The sequence below is a fragment of the Cyprinodon tularosa genome, unplaced genomic scaffold (assembly GCF_016077235.1).
Source record: "Cyprinodon tularosa strain WSP-4 unplaced genomic scaffold, ASM1607723v1 ctg781, whole genome shotgun sequence".
Lineage (NCBI taxonomy): Eukaryota > Metazoa > Chordata > Actinopteri > Cyprinodontiformes > Cyprinodontidae > Cyprinodon > Cyprinodon tularosa.
The window spans coordinates 252,592-275,841 of record NW_024039542.1 but is presented as its reverse complement, the minus strand read 5'-3'; the positions used below and the strand labels follow the sequence as shown (position 1 = coordinate 275,841).

The 23,250-nt window shown below is 42.6% G+C and overlaps 2 protein-coding genes across 2 annotated transcripts in view; one reads left to right on the top strand and one right to left on the bottom strand.

The window, feature by feature from the left end:
- Positions 1–4,338, top strand: part of LOC119773752 — a 48,732-nt gene extending 44,394 nt beyond the window's left edge. Inside the window, exons 43-45 of the mRNA XM_038270879.1 lie at positions 25–214; positions 3,590–3,635; positions 3,720–4,338. Coding sequence (XP_038126807.1) covers positions 25–214; positions 3,590–3,635; positions 3,720–3,850 — 367 coding nt within the window. The 3' untranslated portion in view covers positions 3,851–4,338. The remainder of the gene's footprint in view (positions 1–24; positions 215–3,589; positions 3,636–3,719) is intronic.
- Positions 4,339–9,358: 5,020 nt separating this feature from the next.
- Positions 9,359–17,347, bottom strand: LOC119773750 (myoD family inhibitor domain-containing protein-like). The gene is made up of 3 exons (XM_038270877.1): positions 17,200–17,347; positions 12,664–12,909; positions 9,359–9,717 (listed from the first exon to the last, which is right to left on the bottom strand). The coding sequence occupies exons 1-3, from the start codon at positions 17,255–17,257 to the stop codon at positions 9,446–9,448; spliced, it is 576 nt and encodes a 191-aa protein (XP_038126805.1). The 5' UTR covers positions 17,258–17,347; the 3' UTR covers positions 9,359–9,445.
- Between the last annotated feature and the right edge of the window lie 5,903 nt (positions 17,348–23,250).

The window sequence follows — 23,250 nt, the reverse complement described above, 5'->3', positions numbered from 1 at the left end:
GATTAGCTTCTCTTTGTGCCACAGGGCCAACAGTCGGCTCTCAGAAGCTAACTCCAAGCTGCTCAGCGAGCGCAGCAGGTCTTTCCTGGCTAACGGGAGCCCGGTGCGTCTCTCCCCAGTGGACCCCGGGGCCGCCGTCGGGTCCCTCAACAGGAGCTTTGGTTTTCCCCTCAGTCCTGTGACAGAGCGCGGGGTGGAGGACTACCTGGCTAAGGTCTGCCCAGTCCTGCATTTCACCCTCAGTGTGAGAAATTAGAGAACATTTCATCTGATTTCTTTGGAACTGGAGTTTTTATGTTAAAGTATTTGTTTTCTTTTATAAAAAAAAAAAAAGGATTTGACTTCAGAGAAGAAGTTAGATATGAATAAAACATCCCTACAATTTAGTCTCATAACTATATTTAATGAGGAATTTCCCCAAAAATCACTTTAGATTTATTTTTCTGCAACGTGAAAGATTCAGTTTTTTTCTTTATCATTTCTGTCCAAAGTCTTTTCACTATTACCTCTAACTTGTCTTCTATTTCTCACTCTTTTAGCTTCTAGCTCAAAAGTCTGTTTTCTCCTCCCTTCAGCCAGACTCATAACCAGGTGTGTTGCTGCTTTCAGCTGACTGGTTGCTGTTTCCCTGCTTTGGCCTCAATTGACGCTTCGCTCATCAGAGTCGACAGAAAGTCGGCAAACAAGCTTCAGAAGATTTCGTTAGAAAAAACCTTTTTACCAGAATTGGAGCAAACAGCATCAAGTAGCAGATAATAATTCAGTGTGAGGATAATAAAGCATCCTGCTGTGTGAAAACCTTTAGGTTTGTAGAAAACTAATGAACAAACAGAAACATAAACGCATGAAGTCAGGATTAGAAACTAAAAATCAAACTTTCTTTAGTTGGAAAAGCAACACGGCTTTCCGAAATTAAACCAGAAACATTAACAGGATTATATCAGATAGTTTATAAAGAATAATTATATAAACAATCATTAAGTTCTTGGATGACACGGTGGTGGCAGCATCATGCTGTGGGGTTAGTAAGTGCTGGTAAACAAGGCTGGAAGACAATCGGGTAGATTAACAACTTGATCTCATCAAATCCCAACAGAAAAGCTGCAGATTGTCTCCATGGAAACACAGTAGGGCTGTTTACCCAGCGGGAAATGACTGACCGGTGCAGGACTGCTGCACAGCTAACGATACCTGGGTTTGCTTTGAAATGCAGCTTCTCTGCATGTTTTTAGAAATATCTTCAAACGTTTCACTCTTATCAAAGTAAATCAAAGTTTTCTTTTTCCTCACTTAGTTTTTTTACACTTAAAGTCAAAGTAGGATTTAAAGAAAAGTTCTCTAGATTTTTCTTTGTATTTTCAGCATCTCTGCTGTGGAACCATGAATGATGTGAAAGATGATTCAGTTCTGCTCAAACCAACAGAGTTCTATTAGCTTTCATTGTTTTTATTTTTTACTGGCTCCCTGACCCCCAAATAATGCTGCCTTTCCTAAAACCAAAGAAAGCAAACCTGTTGTTATGCACGTGTCTGGCCAGTAGGTGGTGATAATTGTTTAATTATAAACATTAAGAGGCTAAGTGGAAGAATATAGGAGCATTGGTTTTATTACTATTATCCATCATTTCCTTTTTATTCTGAACATTTTCAACCTCCAGAATAAATAATAACCCATCGCCTGCTGCTGATGACATCATTAAACAACAATCTCTGTTTTTTACAGCAATATGCTGAAAGTTGTTTTTCTTATCTGCATTGGGAGAGAAAAAGCAGCAGAAATCTTTACTTCTATTAAAGTCCTTTTAAACCGAGCCTCAATTCAATTTAGTGTATTTATATAGCGCCAAATTCACAACACATGTCATCTCAAGGCACTTTACAGTTCAACCAGATCATACAGTCAAATTGATACAAAGTTTTCTATCTAAGGAAAACCAGTTGATTGCATCAACTCATTGACTCAAATACAATCCCTCACACTAAGCATGCTTGTGTGTGTGGGGGGGGCAGATTGATGCATTTGTTAGAATCTCACCTGTTGGGTTAGAATCGTACCTGTTGGGTTAGAATCTCACCTGTTGGTTTAGAATCTCACCTGTTGGGTTAGAATCTCACCTGTTGGGTTAGAATCTCACCTGTTGGGTTAGAATCTCATACGTTGGGTTAGATTCGTACCTGTTGGGTTAGAATCGTACCTGTTGGGTTAGAATCTCACCTGTTGGGTTAGAATCTCATACGTTGGGTTAGAATCTCATACGTTGGGTTAGAATCGTACCTGTTGGGTTAGAATCTCATACGTTGGGTTAGAATCTCACCTGTTGGGTTAGAATCTCACCTGTTGGGTTAGAATCTCATACGTTGGGTTAGAATCGTACCTGTTGGGTTAGAATCTCACCTGTTGGGTTAGAATCTCACCTGTTGGGTTAGAATCTCACCTGTTGGGTTAGAATCTCATACGTTGGGTTAGAATCGTACCTGTTGGGTTAGAATCTCACCTGTTGGGTTAGAATCTCACCTGTTGGGTTAGAATCTCACCTGTTGGGTTAGAATCTCACCTGTTGGGTTAGAATCTCATACGTTGGGTTAGATTCGTACCTGTTGGGTTAGAATCGTACCTGTTGGGTTAGAATCGTACACGTTGGGTTAGAATCTCATACGTTGGGTTAGAATCGTACCTGTTAGGTTAGAATCTCACCTGTTAGGTTGACATTTCTTTGTAGTTTTATTGTAGGGTTAGGGTTAGCTTCTAACTGGCTAATCTTCAGCTGGATAAGAGCCAGCAGACCTGCTTGGACCTAAACCATCACCTCAGGTTCTGGGCCGGTCCACTCCTTCACACTCTAGGTCCTTCATTTCTATGAGATGCTGAATTTTAGTTTCTTTTAAAGGTGAAAGTTGAACCACGAGGAAACAAAGTTAATTCCAATCAACTTTCCCGTCAGACACATGAAGCGGCTAAAACCTGAACAGCCACTAAGTTACAGTCTTATACAGAGTTTCTTTGGGTATAGAAATAAATCAAAATCTATTTTATATCAAATCATTTCTTTTAGCTTTATTCTAGTTTCTAAACTGGTTTCTATTAGCTGTTAGTATAAGAAAAGAAACAAAGGTTTGAATTATTTCACTTTGTAATAAATCTGCAAATAATAATCATATATATATTTATATATCTTTAATGAGTTTGACTTTTTCACTGAATTAATAAAATCAAAGTGACTTTAATTTTAACTTAGAAAACACAAACATGAGTTTAAATAAAGCCTGTGAAGCTTTAACAGTAAATAAAATCAGTTGTTTCTGTTCTTATGTCATAAATCAGGTCAGACGTGTTTTTATTGGCTGCTCAATGAGCGCCGAAGTGTTGGATTGATTTATTCCAACATTTCCTTCAGAAAAGATATTTCTCATTATTTAGAGGTTTGAATTTTTTTATTTTTGGAAGAATTTCTATGGTAAAATGCCTCTGAGTTTTTTTATCTTTAACTGGAAGGTTTGCATGACCTGCTGTGTTTGACTGGTTCCTCTCCTGTTTCATCTCACCTGCACTTATTGATTTCACCTTCATTTGTGTTTTCCTGAAAATCCAGATGCAGAGTGAGTTGGATAAAAACATATCGAAAGAACTGAGCAAAGGTGGGAACCAATCCTCCTGTTTCTGATCTTCTTCTTGGATGAAGCTGCAGTTTTTAACCTCAGGCTTTTCTGTTGGTTGGTCAGCTGCAGCAGAGCTGGACGCCGCCTCCATCCGTCTGTCTCCTGTGGGCTCGGCCGGCGCAGCCGAGCTGGACCCCCTCAGCAGAGCAACGCAGCAGTATTTGGAGGTGCTGAAGAAGAACCGTAGGATCTAACTCCACATTTTAGCTGCCAACCATCAGAAACTAAGAAGATTTTAACCCATGTTTGGTTTTTTATCTTGTGTCATGAAAAAAAATCTACTTTATTGCACATTGAGGGAGGAGTCTCTGAACAGGAACAATTTAAAAAAAAAAAAAACCTCAGAAGTATTTTTCTGGATGAAATCCTAGTTTGGATTTTTATTTTGGAGAATTTCTGTATTTGTATTTCTTTGTTTTGGCCAGTTTATGTCGTCTGGTACGTGCCATCCAATGGTGCAATATCTGTTGCAGTCTTAAATATCGATTTATTTATTTACTTAATGAACACTATAAACTTGAAGATGACGAGCTGGATTCCTCTCCGGCTATAAAACATTTCAGATTTTTTAGTTGGTTTGATTAAAAGGCCAGTTTGCTATTTGTTTTTTCTTCAGATAAAGTTTTTATTTTGAAAATATTGCTGTAATGCATCAAATAAATGAGGAAAAAGAAACTATAAATGATTGTTTTCTTTTACCAAACTAATTTTATTTACTGTAAAGTAAAAGATGCAGAATTGTGTCGATAAATAAGAGAAGCTGAGTTATTTTAACCCTTTGATTCCTGATATTTATTTATACATAAAAGTTGTGGTTTTTTGCCTTTAAGGTACCAAAGGTTGATACTTTAAATATTGCACTAGAGGATAAATAGAAATAATTCTAACAGTTTTAATGGTAGATGTTGACATTCAGCATCCAGGACCAGTTGTACCAGAAACAAGTGCTTGTCAAAGGTTCCTAGATGTAGAATAAATAGAATAGAAAATCCCTTTATTGTCCCCCAATGGGGAACTTCTGGTGTTTACACTGAAATCACTCATATTGTCTTTGCTGTTTAAGGAGCTAAAATAATGAGACCAAAGCACAGACGCCCATCTAGATGCTTTATTCTTCAGAGTTAAGATCAGTTTCTTCTTCTGGTGTCTAAATATTTCTGACTCTCAGTCCAAAGAAGAAGATTATTCCAGAAGGTGGGATCTCTGTCGGCCGTCTCAGTGGCATATGTTGAGCTTTTCATGCTACAGAACCTTTTACCGTTAAAAAGCGCTTCGCAAACATTCAATATTATATAGTGAGAATAGACAGACCTCTCTGTCGCTAGAACGACTTTACCAGAATTTAAAAAGATCTTTGCTTCACTTTCATTGCTAGAATTTTTTCTGCATTGTGAAAAAGATCAGATATATTAATAAGTTAAAGATAAGTTACAGATTTAAAAAGGTAAACGGGAACAGGAAGTCAGCTTCTCTGTTTTCCTCATTTCTGAGAACTAATCCTGCAAAAGTTGCTAAAATAATCCAGGATCTTCTTGTATTTAAATGAGAGATGCTGCTTTCCATCAATCCTGGACTCTCATTAGCTGCGTTTTGATGTTCTTTAAAAGTCCCCCTCCTCCTGAAGTGATGCGCTGCTTTAGAAACCATTTTCCTCTCTTATTAAGACAAGGCGGCGTGTTTATGATTGCCCCCCTCTGGTGCGTCTCTCTTAGCTTTGATCCATCCACTCTGCGTCAGCCGCAAATGTTAAGATATTCAAATCTTGTTACATTTATTTTGGTTTCCTTTATAGTGGATGAGCATATCTGACAGACTGACTATTAGCTGTTATTATTTCCCCTTTTTTATAAATACAGACGGCACTTCATAGAGCAGGTATGAACCTGCTTTTGATTGAGGAGGTTACAGCCGTCGTCGTGCAGCTTTGGAGGCGGCGAGAATAAAACAAACAGAATAAAAAGGAGCTTTTTATAAAAATATATAAATTAGCTTGAAAACAATCCGCTCTTCGTCGGGTCATCAGTTGTCTGTAAAACTCAGACTCTTATTCTCTACCTGTCCAACAACTGCGAGGCTAGATGAGCTAAACATAAAGGCTAATTCATTGTTAGCCATCTGTCAGGTGTCCCTCAGTCAGACTTTCCTGCTGGAAGGGGAACCTCCCAATCTAAAATCTTTGGTATCCCATCATGCCGTTTGTTTTTGTTACCCTTGGCCCCGCTAAAGTAAAGAATCCCCACAGTATGATGCAGCCTCCACTGTGTTTGATAATGGGCTCATTTTTCAGGATGATGGTCTCACCAGTTGTTTACATCAATAACAACTGGTGTAAAAATGCTAGAATAGTCACAAATTTTTGCTCTCCGGACATAGAGCTTCTGACTGTTAGCTACAGACCCTTTTACCTGCCCAGAGAGTTCACTGTTGTTACCATCACAGCGGTGTATGTCCCCCCCAGCGCTGATACAAAGGAGGCCATGAGTGTTCTCTATCGGACTGTCTCTGAGCTGCAATCTACACACACAGAGGGCGTTTTCATCATTGCTGGAGATTTTAATCAGGCGAATATGAAAACTGTTCTCCCTCATTTTTATCAACGCGTGGATTTTGCTACTCGTGGAGAGAACACTCTGGACTTAGTTTATACAAACATAAAAGACGCATTCAGAGCAGCCCCCCGCCCCCACATCGGCTCCTCAGACCACCTTTCTGTGATGCTAATTCCTGCATACAGACCCCTGCTGATCAGAGCAAAACCTACAGTGAAGCAGGTGAGGGTCTGGACGGAGGGGGCCATGGAGGCACTCCAGGACTGCTTTGAATGCTCTGAATGGGACATGTTCAAATCAGCAGCAACATATGACAACAAGATCAATGTTGATGAGTACGCCATGACTGTTTCAGCCTACATCAACCACTGCATCGAGGACGTCAGCACAACAAAGACCATCACCACCCGAGCCAACCAACGGCCCTGGATGACTGAGGAGGTCCGCCATGCGCTAAAAGCACAGAACTCAGCCTTCAAGTCTGGTGACAAGGAGGCACTGAGGACAGCTAGAGCCACCCTGAACCGTGCCATCAGGTTAGCAAAGCGGAACCATAACCAGAAAATCCAGCATCTGTTCCACGACGCCAACAACACCAGGAGCATGTGGCAAGGCATACGGGCGATCACAGACTACAACACGCCCCCTGCCCCGGCGGATGAAGTTGATGCTGACTTCCTAAACGGACTAAATAACTTCTTTGGGAGGTTCGAGGTACTAAATCGCACTCCAGCAGTGAAGGCTGTCCCACATCAGGAAGAGGAGGTGCTCTGCCTTGACACAGCCGACGTGTGGAAGACTCTGAGGAGGGTCAACCCGCGGAAGGCCCCAGGTCCCGACAACATACCTGGGCGGGTGCTCAAGGAGTGTGCAGGTCAGCTGGCTGGTGTCCTCACGGACATTTTTAACACCTCGCTGGAGCAAGCCACAGTGCCAGCATGCTTCAAGTCTGCCTCCATCATCCCAGTGCCAAAGAAACCTCAAGTCACCTGCTACAACGACTACCAGCCCGTCGCACTGACTCCCATCATGATGAAGTGCTTTGAAAGGCTGGTAAAGGAACACATCGTCTCCAGTCTCCCCCCAACACTCGACCCGTTCCAGTTTGCCTACCGGCGAAACCGCTCCACGGAGGGCACCATCTCCTCTCCTGTGCGGATGCTGTTCCTGGACTTCAGTTCAGCGTTTAACACCATCATCCCACAGCACCTGGTGGAAAAGCTGGAACAGCTGGGCTTCAACACACCCATTCGAAACTGGCTGCTGGACTTCCTCACCAACAGACTTCAGTCGGTCCGGGTCGGTCAGAACACCTCTGACGTCATCACCCTCAGCACGGGCTCCCCTCAGGGCTGCGTCCTGAGCCCCCTGCTGTTCACCCCGATGACATACGACTGCGTCCCCAGGTTCATCACCAATCACATCGTGAAGTTTGCGGACGACACCACGGTGGTGGGCCTCATCAGGGACGACAACGACCTGGACTACAGAGAGGAGGTGGAGCAGCTGGTGGGCTGGTGCAGTGAAAACAGTCTGATCCTGAACGTGGAGAAGACGAAGGAGATCATCGTCGACTTCAGGAAAAACCGCCCCCACCATGCTCCACTGCTCATCAACAGCTCAGCTGTGGAGGTGGTCAGCAGCACAAAGTTCCTGGGGGTGCACATCACGGACAACCTCACCTGGACTGTAAACACTTCATCTCTAGTGAAGAGGGCACAGAAGCGCTTGTACTTTCTGCGGAGGATGAGGAGAGCCCGCCTGCCCCCGCCCATCCTCACAGCCTTCTACAGAAGCACCATAGAGAGCGTTCTGACCAGCTGTCTCTCTCTGTGGTGTGGAGGCTGCAGAGCTTCTGACTGGAAGAATGTGAGGAGGGTGGTGAGGACAGCAGAAGGAATCATTGGGGCTCCTCTTCCCTCCATTAAGGACATTTCATCACAGCGCTGTGTGTCCCGAGCCCGTAATATCATCAAAGACCCCTCACACCCCCACCATGGACTGTTCTCCCTGCTGCCCTCTGGAAAGAGGTTCCGCAGCATCCGCTGCAGATCCACCAGGTTGTGCAACAGCTTCTTCCCCACTGCCATCAGACTGTTGAACCATTGATCCACAAACCGAACTCTGCACCTATTGCACATTATCGGGCATCAATGCTGCTGAACGTTTAACTTTTAGCCCTTTAATTGTTCATCTCATTTCTATTTTCAATAACGCATTTTTTGCACAAATGCCTATTTGCACTGAACCACTGCAACTTGCACACTGTCTCTTATCCTCTGCACTGTTCACACTTTGACCACTGCTGCACTTTTTGTATTTTTGTATAACTTGTGCCATTTGAAATATCAATGCAACGTTCATAAGCTGTATGTAACGCAATTTTGTCTGTATGCACACTGTGCATACAGAATGACAAATAAAGAAGTCTAAGTCTAAGAACCAATTCCTCTGTTTTCTTTCTAAAGCTTTGGGCCTTCAAGCTGCATCTCTGATCTGCGTCTTGGTATGAGAGCAGTTTATTTTTCCCATCTTCAGTTTAAATGTAACAGAACTAAAAGGCACATAATGTTTTAATAAACGACCACAAGCAGAAAAGGTCTATTGCTTTACATCCAAACTGCCTCCAATGTGACTCCCTCTACACTGCTAATAAAAAACTTGTCATCTCTCGCTTTAATCCTTTATCATATTTGTCAAATAAGGCACTTTGAGGCATAAAGAAGATGCTTACTGTCTCTAGATCTCAGAAGATCTGAGCTGGCTTCATTAAAAAGCTGCAGAGCGAGATGACAGCAGAGAAGCAGACGGTAAACAGCCAAAAATAAATCTAAGTGCCGATAAAGACACTGCTGTCAGTCTGTCCAGGAGAGCAAAGATGCTCATTTAAATCATGTTAGAGCAAGTAAATAGAATTTAGGCTTTGGGTTTTTTGGCCCACAATGCAGCTGTGTTCTGTTAGGGACAACAGGCAGCAGTGGTATCTAATTTAGAGGGTGACGTTCAGGCGGCACGAAGTAAGCGAACCGGCTTGTTCCTCAGTTTGTTCTTATCTTTACCTGCAGCAGAAGTGGCCCTTCACTCATCAGAGCTATAGAAACACATGAAGCATGTAGACACTGTATGAGCAACACTACCTTTCATTGCAACTTCTTTCTATTTTGTTGAACTTTTAAGACAGACCAACAGTCATCTTATTTTCTGGGTGCACGTTTGCATCCCTTCAGATAGACTACTGGCTTAGCCGCGGTGACAGATCTCACAGCAGTCCAGGCAGAACTCCAGAAACTCTGTGGGTTCACAACAAGACTCAAACAGCACCGAGTGGCAGTGGGTGGGGCAGCTGAACTCCTCAGCGGGGGCGTCCTGGATGGCCGAGCAGCAGGAGGAGCAGGCGTGGCAGCAGGAGGAGCAGAGGCCCTGGAGGCAGCAGGAGGAGGCCTCCAGAACACCCAGGAGCACCGCAGAGAACCGGCACCACAGACACGCCAGCAGCAGCTGAAAGCAGGAGTCTGTTAAAATAGGAAGGAAACGACTCAGAAATCTGAGGTCACACAGCAACTTGTCTTGTTTCCTGAAAGCCTTTTTTTGTGTTCACAGAAAAACAGGGATTAGCAAAGCTATTAACCCAAATTAAACGCTTGTGTTGTTTGTGGTGTCAACCAAAAACTTTAAAGAGAAAATGTTGCAGTGATCAAGTGTGATTGTGTTTTTTTAATCACAGCTTGTTTCAGTCCTCGAGGGAAAATCAAAAAAGGCCACAGAGGCTCGCAGGGATGAAAAAACAATCCAGAGGAAGCTGTCACACGATAATTGCTCCGCTGCCCAAATTAGGCACAGATGAAATTGCATACGTTAACCTGACGGTGCGCTGCAGTGCTTATGGTGGGATCATACCTGCTGTATTTATTTATTCATCTGCAGAAGGACCAGAGGGGAGCAGGCTGATGCAAATCCAGCTGTTTTATCCTTTTTACTCTGGAAAGCGGTGAAACAGAGGAGGCAGAATTCCCTGTGGAGCGGGGCCCAACATTTCCCTACTTATTCCACTGATTTATACACAACCCACATGTAACATATGCTAATGCAGGTGTGTATATGAAAGAGGGGCATTGTGGGTAGCTCCTTAATGATATAAAAACTCCTTGGTAAACAAGCATTAACAGGAAGGAAGCAACTGGGAAACTTTCAGATTTGTTATTTGCATTTTAAGTTTTATATTTACCAGAAACATGATTTGACCAAAAAATATGTATTTTTTTTTCTTTTGCTGTGAAGTTCATAACCTTATTCAGTTATTTTAATGCTTGATTAAGCTTCACTTTTTAATTTGCTTAAAAAGTGTTGCTTTTAATCATCTGTTCTCTGGCTTCTTACCATTAGGATCCTATTTGATAGACAAACGGGAAGTAGATGTGATTTGACTTAAAAAAATATAAGACGTCTATAATGTTTTAATTTCTATGACCTTTTTACTTTGCAGGAAATGTCCTTTTCTGGTTTAACCGAGGTCGGTCTCTTTGAGACATGTCTGCCAGCTTTACAAACCTAAAGCCTTAAAGATTGTTTTTCTGTCCAAATAAGCTCAGTTGCAGCGGTACGTTCACACCGAATGCTAAACCACTAAAATCTTCCCAGTTCCGTTTGTTTCTGGTCGCCTTGAAATTCGCCTGCACAGCGAAAGACTTCTATATCATGGAATCTGTTGGTTTCACCTCATCATGGTGGGAATTGGATTTACAGAGCGACAGGCTGTGATTTTTTACTCTAGAAAGCTGTTGCCGTTCCTAGGCTCAACAATTCCTAGAGATGGAACGAGTATGGCGAATACCACCACCTCAATCAGAGTCTAGGTCTGGATGACGGTTACTTTCAGAGGTACTTCCACCTATCATGAGCCATTTCAGGGCCCTGCTTTCCCACCATGGGGGACGAATCACCCAGACAACAGAGGGTTTGGTAAGACGGCATTCTGGAGCTCAGACAAACAGTGGGAAGTCAGGGAGGAAACACCAGCAGATAAATAAACAGAACTAGCACCAGGCTACCAGCCGTCTCACCCTCTGGAACGGAGAACTACAGCGAGGGATTGGAGGAGCTCCAGGGAAGCGGTGGACGAGAGCTGGGAGAGAAGCAAGAGCTGTAGATCAGAGAGGCCTGTCGGGGAAACAGCGAGGAGAGGCTAAAGCAGGCTGGGGCTAACTACAGAAGCTAACTGCAGAGGAACAGAGGAGCACAGTGACAGGTCAGATAATTTACTGAGAGGACAGAACACTGAAGGCGGGGTAGAGTCTATGGCTGCCCAGGAATTGGACACTGGTACATCAGAGAAGCCAGGAGAGGCTATGGCTGGTTGGAGGCAAACTACTGGAGATGAAAGGAGTACCAGGGTGCATCAACGAAGCTTGCCTGGACAGAGAGCAGCGGAAATGGGTAAAGAAGACATCGGCTGGCCATCTACACTGGAGGTAGGATGAAGAAACAGTCCTTTATTAGCCACCCTATCCTCTTGACAGCATTCCACTTCCTCCTTTGTCAACATTATTTTCTCTACCTAGTATTTCTAATTTAAAAAAAACTTGTCTGTTAGGCTAACATAGGTGTAGGGTTAGGCTTAGGGGCAACTGATCCTCTATCCAAGGGTTAGCCAAAGTCGGTCCTCGAGGGCCACTGTCCTAAAAGTTCTTGGTGTTTCTCAGCTTCAGCAGAGCTGATTCTGATGCCTGTTATTCAGTTATCAATGAAATCGACTGAAAAAGGAAATACATCGCGGTTTTATTTTAGATATCATTGTAGGGGGAAAGTGATTACAAACAGGCTCTTTTTTAAAGTTTTATTCATGTAAAATATTGTGGGGTTAGTTGGTTTTGTTGGATCAGATTAAACTGAAAGAAAAATGTTGACACTTGGTGCTTTATTGAACTGCATTAAGCAGATTAACTTGCTTTATTTTAGTGCTATAATCTTCATTAAATTTTTACTTCATGAAAAAATCAAACTAGCTGTCCTGTTGCCTTACACTGCAGCTGCTGTTCATTATTCCATTTCTCTAGCCCAAAAAAAAAACAAAATAGAGAGAAAATACCATAATTTTGAATCTTTTACGATTTGAATAGATGTCTAAAATAGTTTTTATTGAATTTACAATTGTTTAACGTTTGATTGAACCTATAGGATTTGACTCAAATAAAAAAACTGGCCCTGCTATAGACCTGTGGAGGGTGGACCCGGCTATCGAGGGTGGATAGACAGCAGCGCCCCTCGCCACCCTGCTTGGGATTAGCGTCATAGAAAATGGATGGATGGATATAAAACTGCTGCTCAAATATGGAGGCCATCCTTTCCTAACTACCTTCCTAAATATTTCTGTAAGAAAGTGAGAGTTTTGAACATTCTTTGATAGTTTTGGTTCCTTTTCTCTGCATCTATTGAAACAGATCATTTAAGGTGGAGGTTACCTGCAGGTGTAGGAGCAGGTTGGTTGGATCTGGCCCTTCCTCTCCTACTATCGCTGCCCTTATGGCCGCTGTGCACTGAGCCCTGCGGTTGGCTCTGCAGCTGTGAGGCAGGTTTGAGTCTCTTTTCAGTGACTGGGACGCCACACCGAGGACATGTTGGCCTCTGAAGGTCATGTCCAGGCTTCTTCAATGCGTCTGATAGCTGGGAGGCCTCCGTTAGGAGAGCTGGACCAGGAGGAGGCTGGACTGAGAGACACGAAACGAGACATCATGTTAAACAACAAAGCTTTAGGATGTTGGTTTTGATTCATTTGTGTCTTTTTGATGATGCAGACAAAATAGAAATACATACAGAATACAGAATCTATAGTTATATACAATAGAAAACATAAAATATACTATATATAATATATAGCATATAGCTATATATTATATACACAGTAATTGTTAATGTAAGGTAGGAGGACTGGAGATTCTACGCTGGTGTAGCTTCTAGGTCCTGAGCGGGGGAGGGAGAGGCAGTGTCAGGGTGACGGGGGTCTCTGGGCCTTGTTGATAAGGCTGGTAGTGGATGGGAAGAACGGCAGGGTTTGGTCCTGATGGAGCGGGGCTGAAATAGTGAGGGATCAGCCAAAATCTTCTCTGCAGGCCTCAGAGTCCTGGAGGCGTACAGATCCTGGAGAGATGGAAGATTGCAGCCAATCAGCTTCTCTGCAGACCGTATGACATGCTGCAGCAGGGGATGGCAATCCCAGTTCTTGGGGAGAGTAGAGGGGAGGAGGGGTGGGTCTTTTAAGGTAGGGTCCCAGCTGCGGTGGGGAAGTGTCATGGGGGGGTTGACTGTGTAGAAGTCATTCAGGTGATTGGCTAAGTGTTGGTGGTTAATGGAGGGGGGGTCAGGTTAAAGGGGGCCGTTTAATCTGGTAATCTTCTGAGGTCGGATTAAAGTTCCACCTGCTAACCGTAACCCTGAGGTGAAAGATGATCGTCTGCCTCCTAAAACACAGCAGACGTGTCAGAGAGAAGTTTGAGGGAAAGTTTAACGGCTGGAAAAGAGGAAATTAATCAGACACACAAGCAGGAGGCTGGTGGGAACTCTGGAGGAGCTGCAGAGATCCACTGCTCAGGAGGAAACATCTGTGGTGTTAGGTTTATTCTTTATACATCATGTGGATTGTTACTTTGTTAGCCAGATTAGACAGAGCAGAAGGCCTTCCTTCACATGGTGGATGTCACGGTGTGTACGGAGGTCATCTAATCAGGACAGCCTTTGTGTCTTTAAGATACACAGGATATGGACACATCTTGGAGCCGGTCTGATAGAGGATAGCTATCTGTAACCCTGAAGTATAGAAGCAAGCTGCATGGAGTTCAAGACATGGATGGCGTGTCAGTTTCTGATACGGACAGCTAAGCATCAACATGATGCAACACATAGACCCATGAGCTATAAGAAGCAGGAGATGACGTTGTTCCAGGCTCAAACTTTGCCGGACGCTCGCTGACGTGATTTTTGAGCCCACAGCTGTGCAGCTCCAAGCATTTTCTCTGTCCTGTAACGACCTGATCTGGAATAAACTCTGTTACTTTTTTAGTCCTGTTTTATAGTCCTTTATATGGTTTTACCCAGTTTGAGTTAAGAGTAGTAAATAACTTGCTCCCAGGAAAAGAACCTGGGCGCTACAGCCTTCCGTCCAAGGGGACAAATCCTCCTCATTTTAACAGTGGGTAGGACAGCGATTATTTCAACCACCCAACTTTACGGATGAACAACAAGAAAGTTTAATGTTAAAGAAATATAATAAATCAGCATTTTCACAAAACCCAGCAGGGAATCTGGATCAAGGCAGAAATATTTTCTAAATTAATAATATTATCTATGGTTGAAAACCAACATGTATTTGTGGTTAAATATACATTTTCAGCAAATGTACAATTATTCAATAACTTATGAGTGAACATTTCTTCCTATAGAATAAACAGCGTGAAAATGTGATTGTTGCTGTTTTCACGAGGGCCCCTTTGGTTTCCATGTGCACCACTAACCATGAGGTCATCGCCGCTGGTATTTCCTCTGCTAATGAGGTCAAACCTTCAAAGGATTTCCTCTTCTGATCTTAGAGACGAAGCTACAGAAAGCAGCTGGATAATATCTACGTTAGAGACGAGGCTCAGCGACACGGAGACAAACAGCCTCAGACTTCCTCCCACCTGACCCTGCATTCAAAATGGCCTCCGAATTATTAGCAGAAGTTTGGCTGAATCTCAGTTCAGTATTTTACAGATTTGCACAAGCAGACGGGAATCATTCAAATAAAAAGAAAGACATTATGAGTTTTCCTGCTTTGCGCTTCTAAATCACCAACATCTGGTTGTTTCAAAAATGGAGAATAATTTATGGAATCAAGAACCAAACTATTAATCTGGCATAAAAAAAGAAAACCATTTATTGTAATAAAGATAGAATAGTTTATTACTGTAAAGGTTCACTTCTATCAACAAGATGAAGCAGTAAGATTTAAGAGACTTTCTTATTTAAATAAAATCAGTGAGCTGTTGTCCAGTTAGCAGCAGACCTGCCAGATTTTCAGAAATCTGACCCAGATAGAGTAAACAGATAATCCTAACATAAATAATCCTAAACTATTATACTGAGATAAAGTTAGCATTCATAAATCAATGGTACACGAGCTGTATTTATATAGCCTGATAAACCAGACTAAATGTGAGATTAAATGTGTAATTTGTGTCATTTAGTCTGGCCCCGATTAATGAGACATCAGGAGATTATTGATGTTGTTTTTCAAACCATATCTGTGCCTATTGGCCAATGCTCTGACCAATGAGAGCCACTGACTGTGACGTAGGAAGCGCGACAGGAAGCTGGTAGGGGGGTGGAAACAAACAACCTGTTGGTAAAACGGCGAATACGTCCATCTCCAAAATGAATGAGTGTAAAGCCTCTTCATGTTTCAATGGAGATCCCATTGCGCAGCCATGCTTCTGTCTGTAAAAATTACCTCTGAATGTGAAACAGGTTGTGGAAAGACAAAGGCCCTGTAGTGTGCAGATCTGGTCCGGAGTGAAACTAGTCCTGTTGTTTAAATCAACATCTTGTTGAAGACGTGTCCTGACTGTTTCCACTGCCTCTGTTATCGGTATGCATGTGAAAAGTGAAGTAACATCAAACGATACCAGGGTTTCTCCTGCTGCCATCCTTAAATGTTTGACTTTGTTAGCAAAGTCTTTGGAGTTTTCTATGTGATGTGGTGTGTTCCCCACCAAGGGAGCTAAGATATTAATAAGCTGTTTAGCAATGTTGTCTGTTACTGAGTTAATGCTGCTGACAATGAGCCTGAGTGGAGCTCCTTCCTTGTGATTTTTTGGGAGTCCATATAAGCTGGAATTTCCTCCCCTGGATATAATCTGAAATAGACTGTGCTGTTAATTACCGTGTCTTTTTCAAGTTGTTTGAGATAGTTTATTATTTTCTTTTTGTAGCCGCTGGTTGGATCTCTTTTCCAGGATTCATAGGTATTACTGTCCTTCAGTAGAGTGATCATTTTGTCCTGGTAGTCTGAGGTGTTGAGGACTACGGTGCATCTTCCTTTGTCTGCTGGTAATATGGTGATGCTTTGGTCCTGGCTCAGAGATGTTATGGCTTTCATCTCCTGGGGTGTGAGGTTGGAAGGAGGTGGTTTGGCGCTGGACAGGGTAGCTGTTACCTTCATTCTGAGTCGCTCTGCCTCAGTTTCAGCAGGTTGTTGTTCCTGATGGCCGATTCAGTGGCAGTGATCAGTTCCACAATGGGTACTTCTTGTGGAGAAATGGCAAAATTCAGGCCTTTGCTCAGAACATCCGTCTCTGGTTTAGTCATTGGTCTGGATCTAAGTCTAATGACTCTGGAAGTCACGCCCCTTTTTATTGTACACCTGCTGATGAGAGCTCATTAACTCCCAGACGACCAATATAACTTTAACTAAGATGGGAGTTCATGTCAGACATAAGAACAGAGCTAATAAAATGGTAACTTTATAACGATGTTTGACATTAATTAGCAGCTTCGAAAATCCAAAGGGAGCCTTGACTAAACTAAACTGTAAAACTTTACTAAATGTTTCTTTAAGAAAGTAAAAATAATGGAACCTTTTGCAAGAAAACAGTCTAAAATGAATTTTATCATTTAATTATTTGCAAGTCAACAAAGATAAGAAGAAAATGACATCAGATGTGATTTATTTTCTTAAGTCTGAATCTAAAAGAAATTTTCCTTTAGATTCGGCAGAATCTGACGTTTCAGTTTTAACTTTATTACAATAATCGTTTGCATCGATCGCTTTAAGAGTTGAAAACTATTATTAAATTATTCACATGAAACATGATAAACATCAAGTAAAAATCTGTTTTAGGATTTTAACAAAACTTAAATAATTAAAACTTCAGAGCCCATTTATTTAACAATGTGTTTTTTCTGAGAACAGACCTGTTTTTGTAAATAAAAGGATAGAATATATTTTAAAATTGAACCATCCTTGCCTTCAGTTGCGTTGTTCTGTTTTCCTCTCGTTTCCACAGACGCTTCTTCTTGCAGCATCTTGGATTCTCATGACTGGTTTTTCCCAGTCTGTCGCAGGAGCCTCTTGCCTTTTGTCCAAAGCAAAGGGTCAGGAAGCCCCCAGCAACACCCGTCATGCTGACATGAGTCACGGCGCCGCGAGCTGCTATGCTTTATTGTTCTGTGCCTTAACAACAAACCCACTGACCAGCATACTTTAGCAAACATTGCACACGTGTGGTAACTATGCCTGCAATACCAGCATAAACCTGATCAAGTGGCCCACATCAGGCTTAAAATTATTTTCATTTTGTTATCATATTAACATAATCTATAAATTAGAACTAAATGTTGGAGTAAATGACTAATAATCACTTAACAGGTGATATCTACCATCTAATAGGTTCATGTTTCATTCATTCCTTTTTTTCACACTGACTCGTAAAATTCCTTTAAGTTTTTCCATATCTTCTTCAATAACAAGTTCAAGACTCATTATTTTAGCCGAACTCTCTATAGAGAGCGACACACAGAGGCACAGCTTTGTGGTTTATTTACATTATTTAACAAGGGAAAATCAGAAAAGTGCTGCATACATTTAATTCCTTCTCAGCCTTTTCCAGGACGTCCTCCAGGATGAGCCTTAGATCCCTGCAGCTCCTCCAGAGGGACCCTGGATGTTTTTGCAGCTTCTCTGGTCAACACGCCTCTTGCCATTGGTCACATTATGAGATGTCCAGAAATTAAGATCTTTCTCCTTTTTTTATTTAGGGGTATTTAAGTCATGGGAGCTTTTGAACTGCAAAAGAAAAAATCTAAAAACAATATGGTGTTGCTTATAGTTTAAACATTTCTAGTTTAAAATTTTTAAAACTCCTCCACCGCACGATCCCTGCGTCATTTTTGTTATTAGTCACCGCTGTCGGGTAGCAACAGCCTATGGCGGGTCGCTGTGACAGCATGTCCCAGAATGCTTTGCGAGGAGAGCTGTCACAAAGCATTATGGGATATATCTGCTCATCTAGTGATCATGGATGATCACTACTTTTAAGGTGCATCGTGGGAAATTTCAAGTCCACTAGACGTTCATCCTGTTTTAACCACAGGATGAGTTAAAATCATATTACTGCTGAGTTCTGGGCCCACTTCTCTTTGCCCTTTATCTGCTGCCGCTGGGAGAATAATGAGAACAGGGTTTCATTGTTGTGCTGATAACAGCCAAATTTATATTCCATGAAGCACAGAAGATGGGAACTCTATTAGCCTGATGTTGGAAAGACCTGAAGACCTGGATGGTCCTTAACTTTTTAAGATTCACTAAGAGTCAGACTGAGCCGCACAGCTGAGCTTTCCTCCATTGAACTAGGTTTCTATTCCAGAACAGGAAGTCAGGTATCACAAACCTTGGTGTCAAAGTGAATAGAATAGAATAGAATAGAATAGAAAACACCTTTATTGTCCCACAATGGGGAAATTCTGGTGTTTTCAGCAGCAAAGAGATTATAGAAAAAATGGTCACACAAATGTGGACCTTAGAAAAATGTATAAGAATAAGATAATAGTGAAGAGTTAAAAGATAAACAATAAAATACTGTAAAGGAGTTTAACAATATAAAACTGGAGAATAAATAACCAAATATGCAGCTATGGACATTTTTACCAGTAATAGATGTTTGAAAATAGCAGCAACATCAGAGATGTGCAGGATGACAGCAGCAGGTTATTTAACTGACTGAGGTAGAAACTGAGCAGAATCAGCATGAATGGAAGAACTGGTTGACGTTGCTGGGAACAGTGGTGGTTCTAGAATCTTCCAGCTGCTGGGAGGAAGGATCTGTGATAACGCTCCCTGGTGCATTTAGGGTGGATGCTGATCTTAAATCTGACAGCAAGATAAAGGAAACTTTAAGAAAAGTTTCTTTCATTTAGGGCAGGTGACCAAATTCTCTCTAGAGATCATTTAGGGATAATAATCCACGCCTTCATCATTACCAGGCTGGATTACTGTGATGCACTTTATCTGGAGGTTAGTGTCTCCACCATCGCTTAACTCCAGAGAGTGAAAAATGCTGCAGCATGTTTTTAATCTAGCAATTTTAAAAATGAACACATTACCCCCATTTTAGACTCACTACACATCCTCCCTGAACAGTCTATGATTCATTTTAAAGTTTATTTGGTTTTAACTTCCAACAGCGAGTTGTCCTTTCAGCGGTGTTGCTCCATCTTATCTTTCTGTGTTGCTGCACCATTATACACCCACCCACTCACTCAGGTCAGCCAATCAGCTGCTTCTCTCTTTTTTTGGGGGTGGGGGGGGTCGTGCTCCAAGAATGTGGAAGGACCTTCTAATGTGGATTACAAAGTCTACCTCTCTGTCTGATTATAAATCGCCTCTAAAACTTAGATTTCAAAAGATGTTGATTTCAGCCTGTTATCAATTATTTTAAATTATTTTAATTTCATTTTATTTTATTATAGATTTTATATTTCTGGTTTTAATTTTGTTATCTGCTGAGGATGGTTCTCAGGCATCCAGGTCAGAGTCATTCCGTAAAAATGTAAAAACATCCACTGGACTTGGTTTCCAAGGTCTGAAGACGTTTCGCTTCCTCTCCAGTAAGCTTTCTCATTCTAATGTCTGGATCCGCAGTGAGTCTTTATAGACAAAGCCTGGTATCGCTGGGAAACATGCAAATGGAACCGATGAATGGGTCGTTTGGTTCCATCGTTAGCCTGTAATATCTGAAACCTGTCTATGATTCTGAGGGTCGGTCATTAAAGGGGGGGGATTGTCGTTATGGGGGGGATTGTCTCCTGTAATACCTGAAACCTGTCTATGATTGATAAGAGTCGGCCGTTAAAGAGGTTCACAAAAAAAATTAGTTATCTCTTTTATGCTTTTATTTTTTTATTTTATGTCTCCCATTTTAAAGTGGTTTATAAATAAAATTGGATTGGATTGAAAGAACATAAGATAAATTAAACAATTTTAGCACAAAACATAGTACTGTATATATGTATATATATATATATATATATATATATATATATATATATATATATATATATATATATATATAAATGTATAAACTCTTCCTCACCCATTGTGGGGGGTCTTCCCCCCTTTTTTCCCCCAAGCTGGGGTCCTCTCCCAGAGCCCTGGGAGTTTGAGGGTTCTGCCAGTATCTCTGCTGTTCCTAGAACTGCACTCATCTGGACCGAGATGTCTGATGTATTTCCAGGGATCTGCTGTAACCACCCCTCCAGTTTGGGGGCCACTGCCCTGAGGGCCCCAATGACCACGGCTACCACTGATGCCTTGACCTTCCAGGTTTTCTACAGATCTTCTCTGAGCCCCTGGTATCTTTAGGCTTTAATTTTCTTTTTCCTGATGTTGCAGTCACCTGGTGTTGCTATGGCGACCACAACGGCTTTCCTCTGCTTTTTGTCCACCACCACAATGTCCGGTTGGTTTGTCATTACCATTCGGTCTGTCTCTGTGGTGTGGTGGGTCTGGGTCTCTATTGCTCTGGTGCTCAGGGCCTGCTCCTGTGCAGCCATGATGAGAGCCTCTATGCAGATATATGTACATATATATATATATATATATATATATATATATATATATATACATACATATATATATATATATATATATATATATATACATATGTGACCAGCAGAGGGGGTAGATGTTTTTTTTAGGCAAGACGCACCAGAGCACGGAGTAGTCTCCAATGATTTATTAACCAATTTCATTAAAACATTTTTCTTTTAAAACATGGCCTCAGGCCCACTACTCAGCCCCTAGAAGGAAAAGGCATCAAAATAAGGACAATTTAAATTATTCCCAAAAAATTAATGAACAAACAAATCATGCAATGCAAAAGAAAACAAATTAGTAAATCAAAACAAAGGAAAGCAAACAAATTAGTAATTTAAATAATAAGCAAACAAACGGCAAAGAAAAGAACACAACCACTGCAAACAATGGGACAAACTGTCGTTGTCTGACTTTAATGTCTTTTCACGGGGCCAGAGGAGTCGTGCCCTGCTCGTTCCGCCAGCCCAAGCGTCAGCAGGCTCCACCGAGAGCGGCCCAAACAAAACCGGCAAGACAAGACAAGACAGCAGGAGCATCCAAGCGCTGCAACTCCGGAAGAATCCTAAATTAGAAAACTCGTTAATGGTGGATTCAGGTAAAAATAAATTAAATTCTAAACCCGTAGCTTACCCAGATGTGGTGACACAGCCGACCAGGGAGGGAGCGGATCAGCAGGCGAGGGCCGGATGGAAGCCGCTCGCCGCACCAACCTCCAACTGCAGCCGCCAACGCCAGCTGCGCAACGCTGCAGAAACGCACGGCAGGTATTGCACCAGAACCCGACAACAATCCCCAGCCCAGATGGCAAAATGGCACTTACTATTTTGGATGAGCGGATCAAGCACACCAGCCACTTGGGCAGCCGACATACAGTAAGGAAACAAGGCACACGCACCTCGCAGCGGGCTGCTCAGCTTTAAAGCTATCTGCCCCGCCCACCAATCAGTCACTACACCTGGTGTGTGTAGTTGGGAGGGTGGAACACCATCCCACCACATTCTACCCCCCTGTGTTGCATCGTCGCCCCGACGATGAATCTACAAACCTCAGCACCAAGGACGAAAAACTGCTAACTGGGAGTTGGAGACTGGCTGACTAGATCCTGCAGTATGACCCACAGGTCGAGGATGGTGATGGACATTCGAGTGCTGACCAGCCCTGAAACGAACAGTGCGACGCAAGGGTAGAGGAGCTGTCCCAGAAGTTTGAGCAGGGTGACCATGTCCTGAAGCAACCTGTGGAGCTGCAGAGGTGGATGGTACTGAAGTATCGGGGACCAATAAGCACAAATCATCCTCCAAAGAGTCATCCAGTCCCCCTGAAGGAAAGGTAGGTTTTAACTGCAGGGGTACTGGCGTAGGCTCTGGCCCAACCCCAGCTTTCAGCATGTCACGATGCACCTTTCGAGTTCTCTGCAAATCACCTACAGGCGCCACAGTATAAACCGGCCCTCCAGCTGTTGGAGCTCTCACGACCTGATGGATAACCGGGCTAAAGAGGTCCTGGATTTTATGGCGACCTCTAGCACCATGATCGCGCAGGTAAACCAACTGTCCCTCCTGCAATGGAACCTCCCGGATGCCCTGATCATGATGCTCTTTTCTACGCCCTGCAGCAGCCAACAAGTGATCCTTAGCATGACGGAACGCCATAGTTAACCTGGTCTGATGCTCAGCCAGCCAGTCCACCACTTCACCTGGTGCAGGGTCCCGAATGCGACCCAACAAGAAATCCACAGGCAGTTGAGGTTCACGGCCAAACATAAGAAAAAACGGAGACTCGCCAGTGCTCTGATGAGGGGTAGTGTTATAACAAAAGAGTACTTGTGGAAGAGAGGAAGCCCAAGATTATGAAGTGTTCTATTAAAGCGCTCACACTGCCCATTTCCAGCAGGGTGGTAAGGGGTATTGCGCGACTTTTTAACCCCATACAGGTTACAGAGCTGCTGAATTAACGCACTCTCAAAACTCCGACCCTGATCTGAATGAATGCGACTTGGAATCCCAAATCTAAAGAACCATTCAGTGAGCAAAATCTGGGCAACAGTGGCTGCCTTCTGATCCCGAGTTGGAACAGCAATGGTGTACTTACTAAATACATCAGTAACTACAAGAACATTTTCCAGGCCATTTTGTGAATGCTCCGACATGGTAAAATCCATGGCAACAATCTCGTTTGGCCGAGAAGCCAACAGATGACTCATGAAAGTGCCAGAGCTAGATGGTACATTTTTAGCAACCTGGCACCGTTGACACTCTTGTACCCACTGTTTGATGTCATTAGACATCCCCGGCCAGTAACAGCGCTGCCGTACCAACTCTGTGGTGCGCTCCACACCCTGGTGTCCATGCTCTTGATGTAATTGAGTCAGAACATCCGGTTTAAGAACTGACGGCAAAACCAGCTGTAAGACCTCCTCACCACC

Coding starts and splice junctions, on each gene's coding strand:
- LOC119773750 (XM_038270877.1), bottom strand. CDS start 17,257: ATGCTGCAAGAAGAAGCGTCTGTGGAAACGAGAGGAAAACAGAACAAC. Junction 12,910..17,199: donor ACAGAACAACGCAACTGAAG/GCAAGGATGGTT, acceptor CGTGTCTCTCAG/TCCAGCCTCCTCCTGGTCCA. Junction 9,718..12,663: donor ACCTGCTCCTACACCTGCAG/GTAACCTCCACC, acceptor CTATTTTAACAG/ACTCCTGCTTTCAGCTGCTG.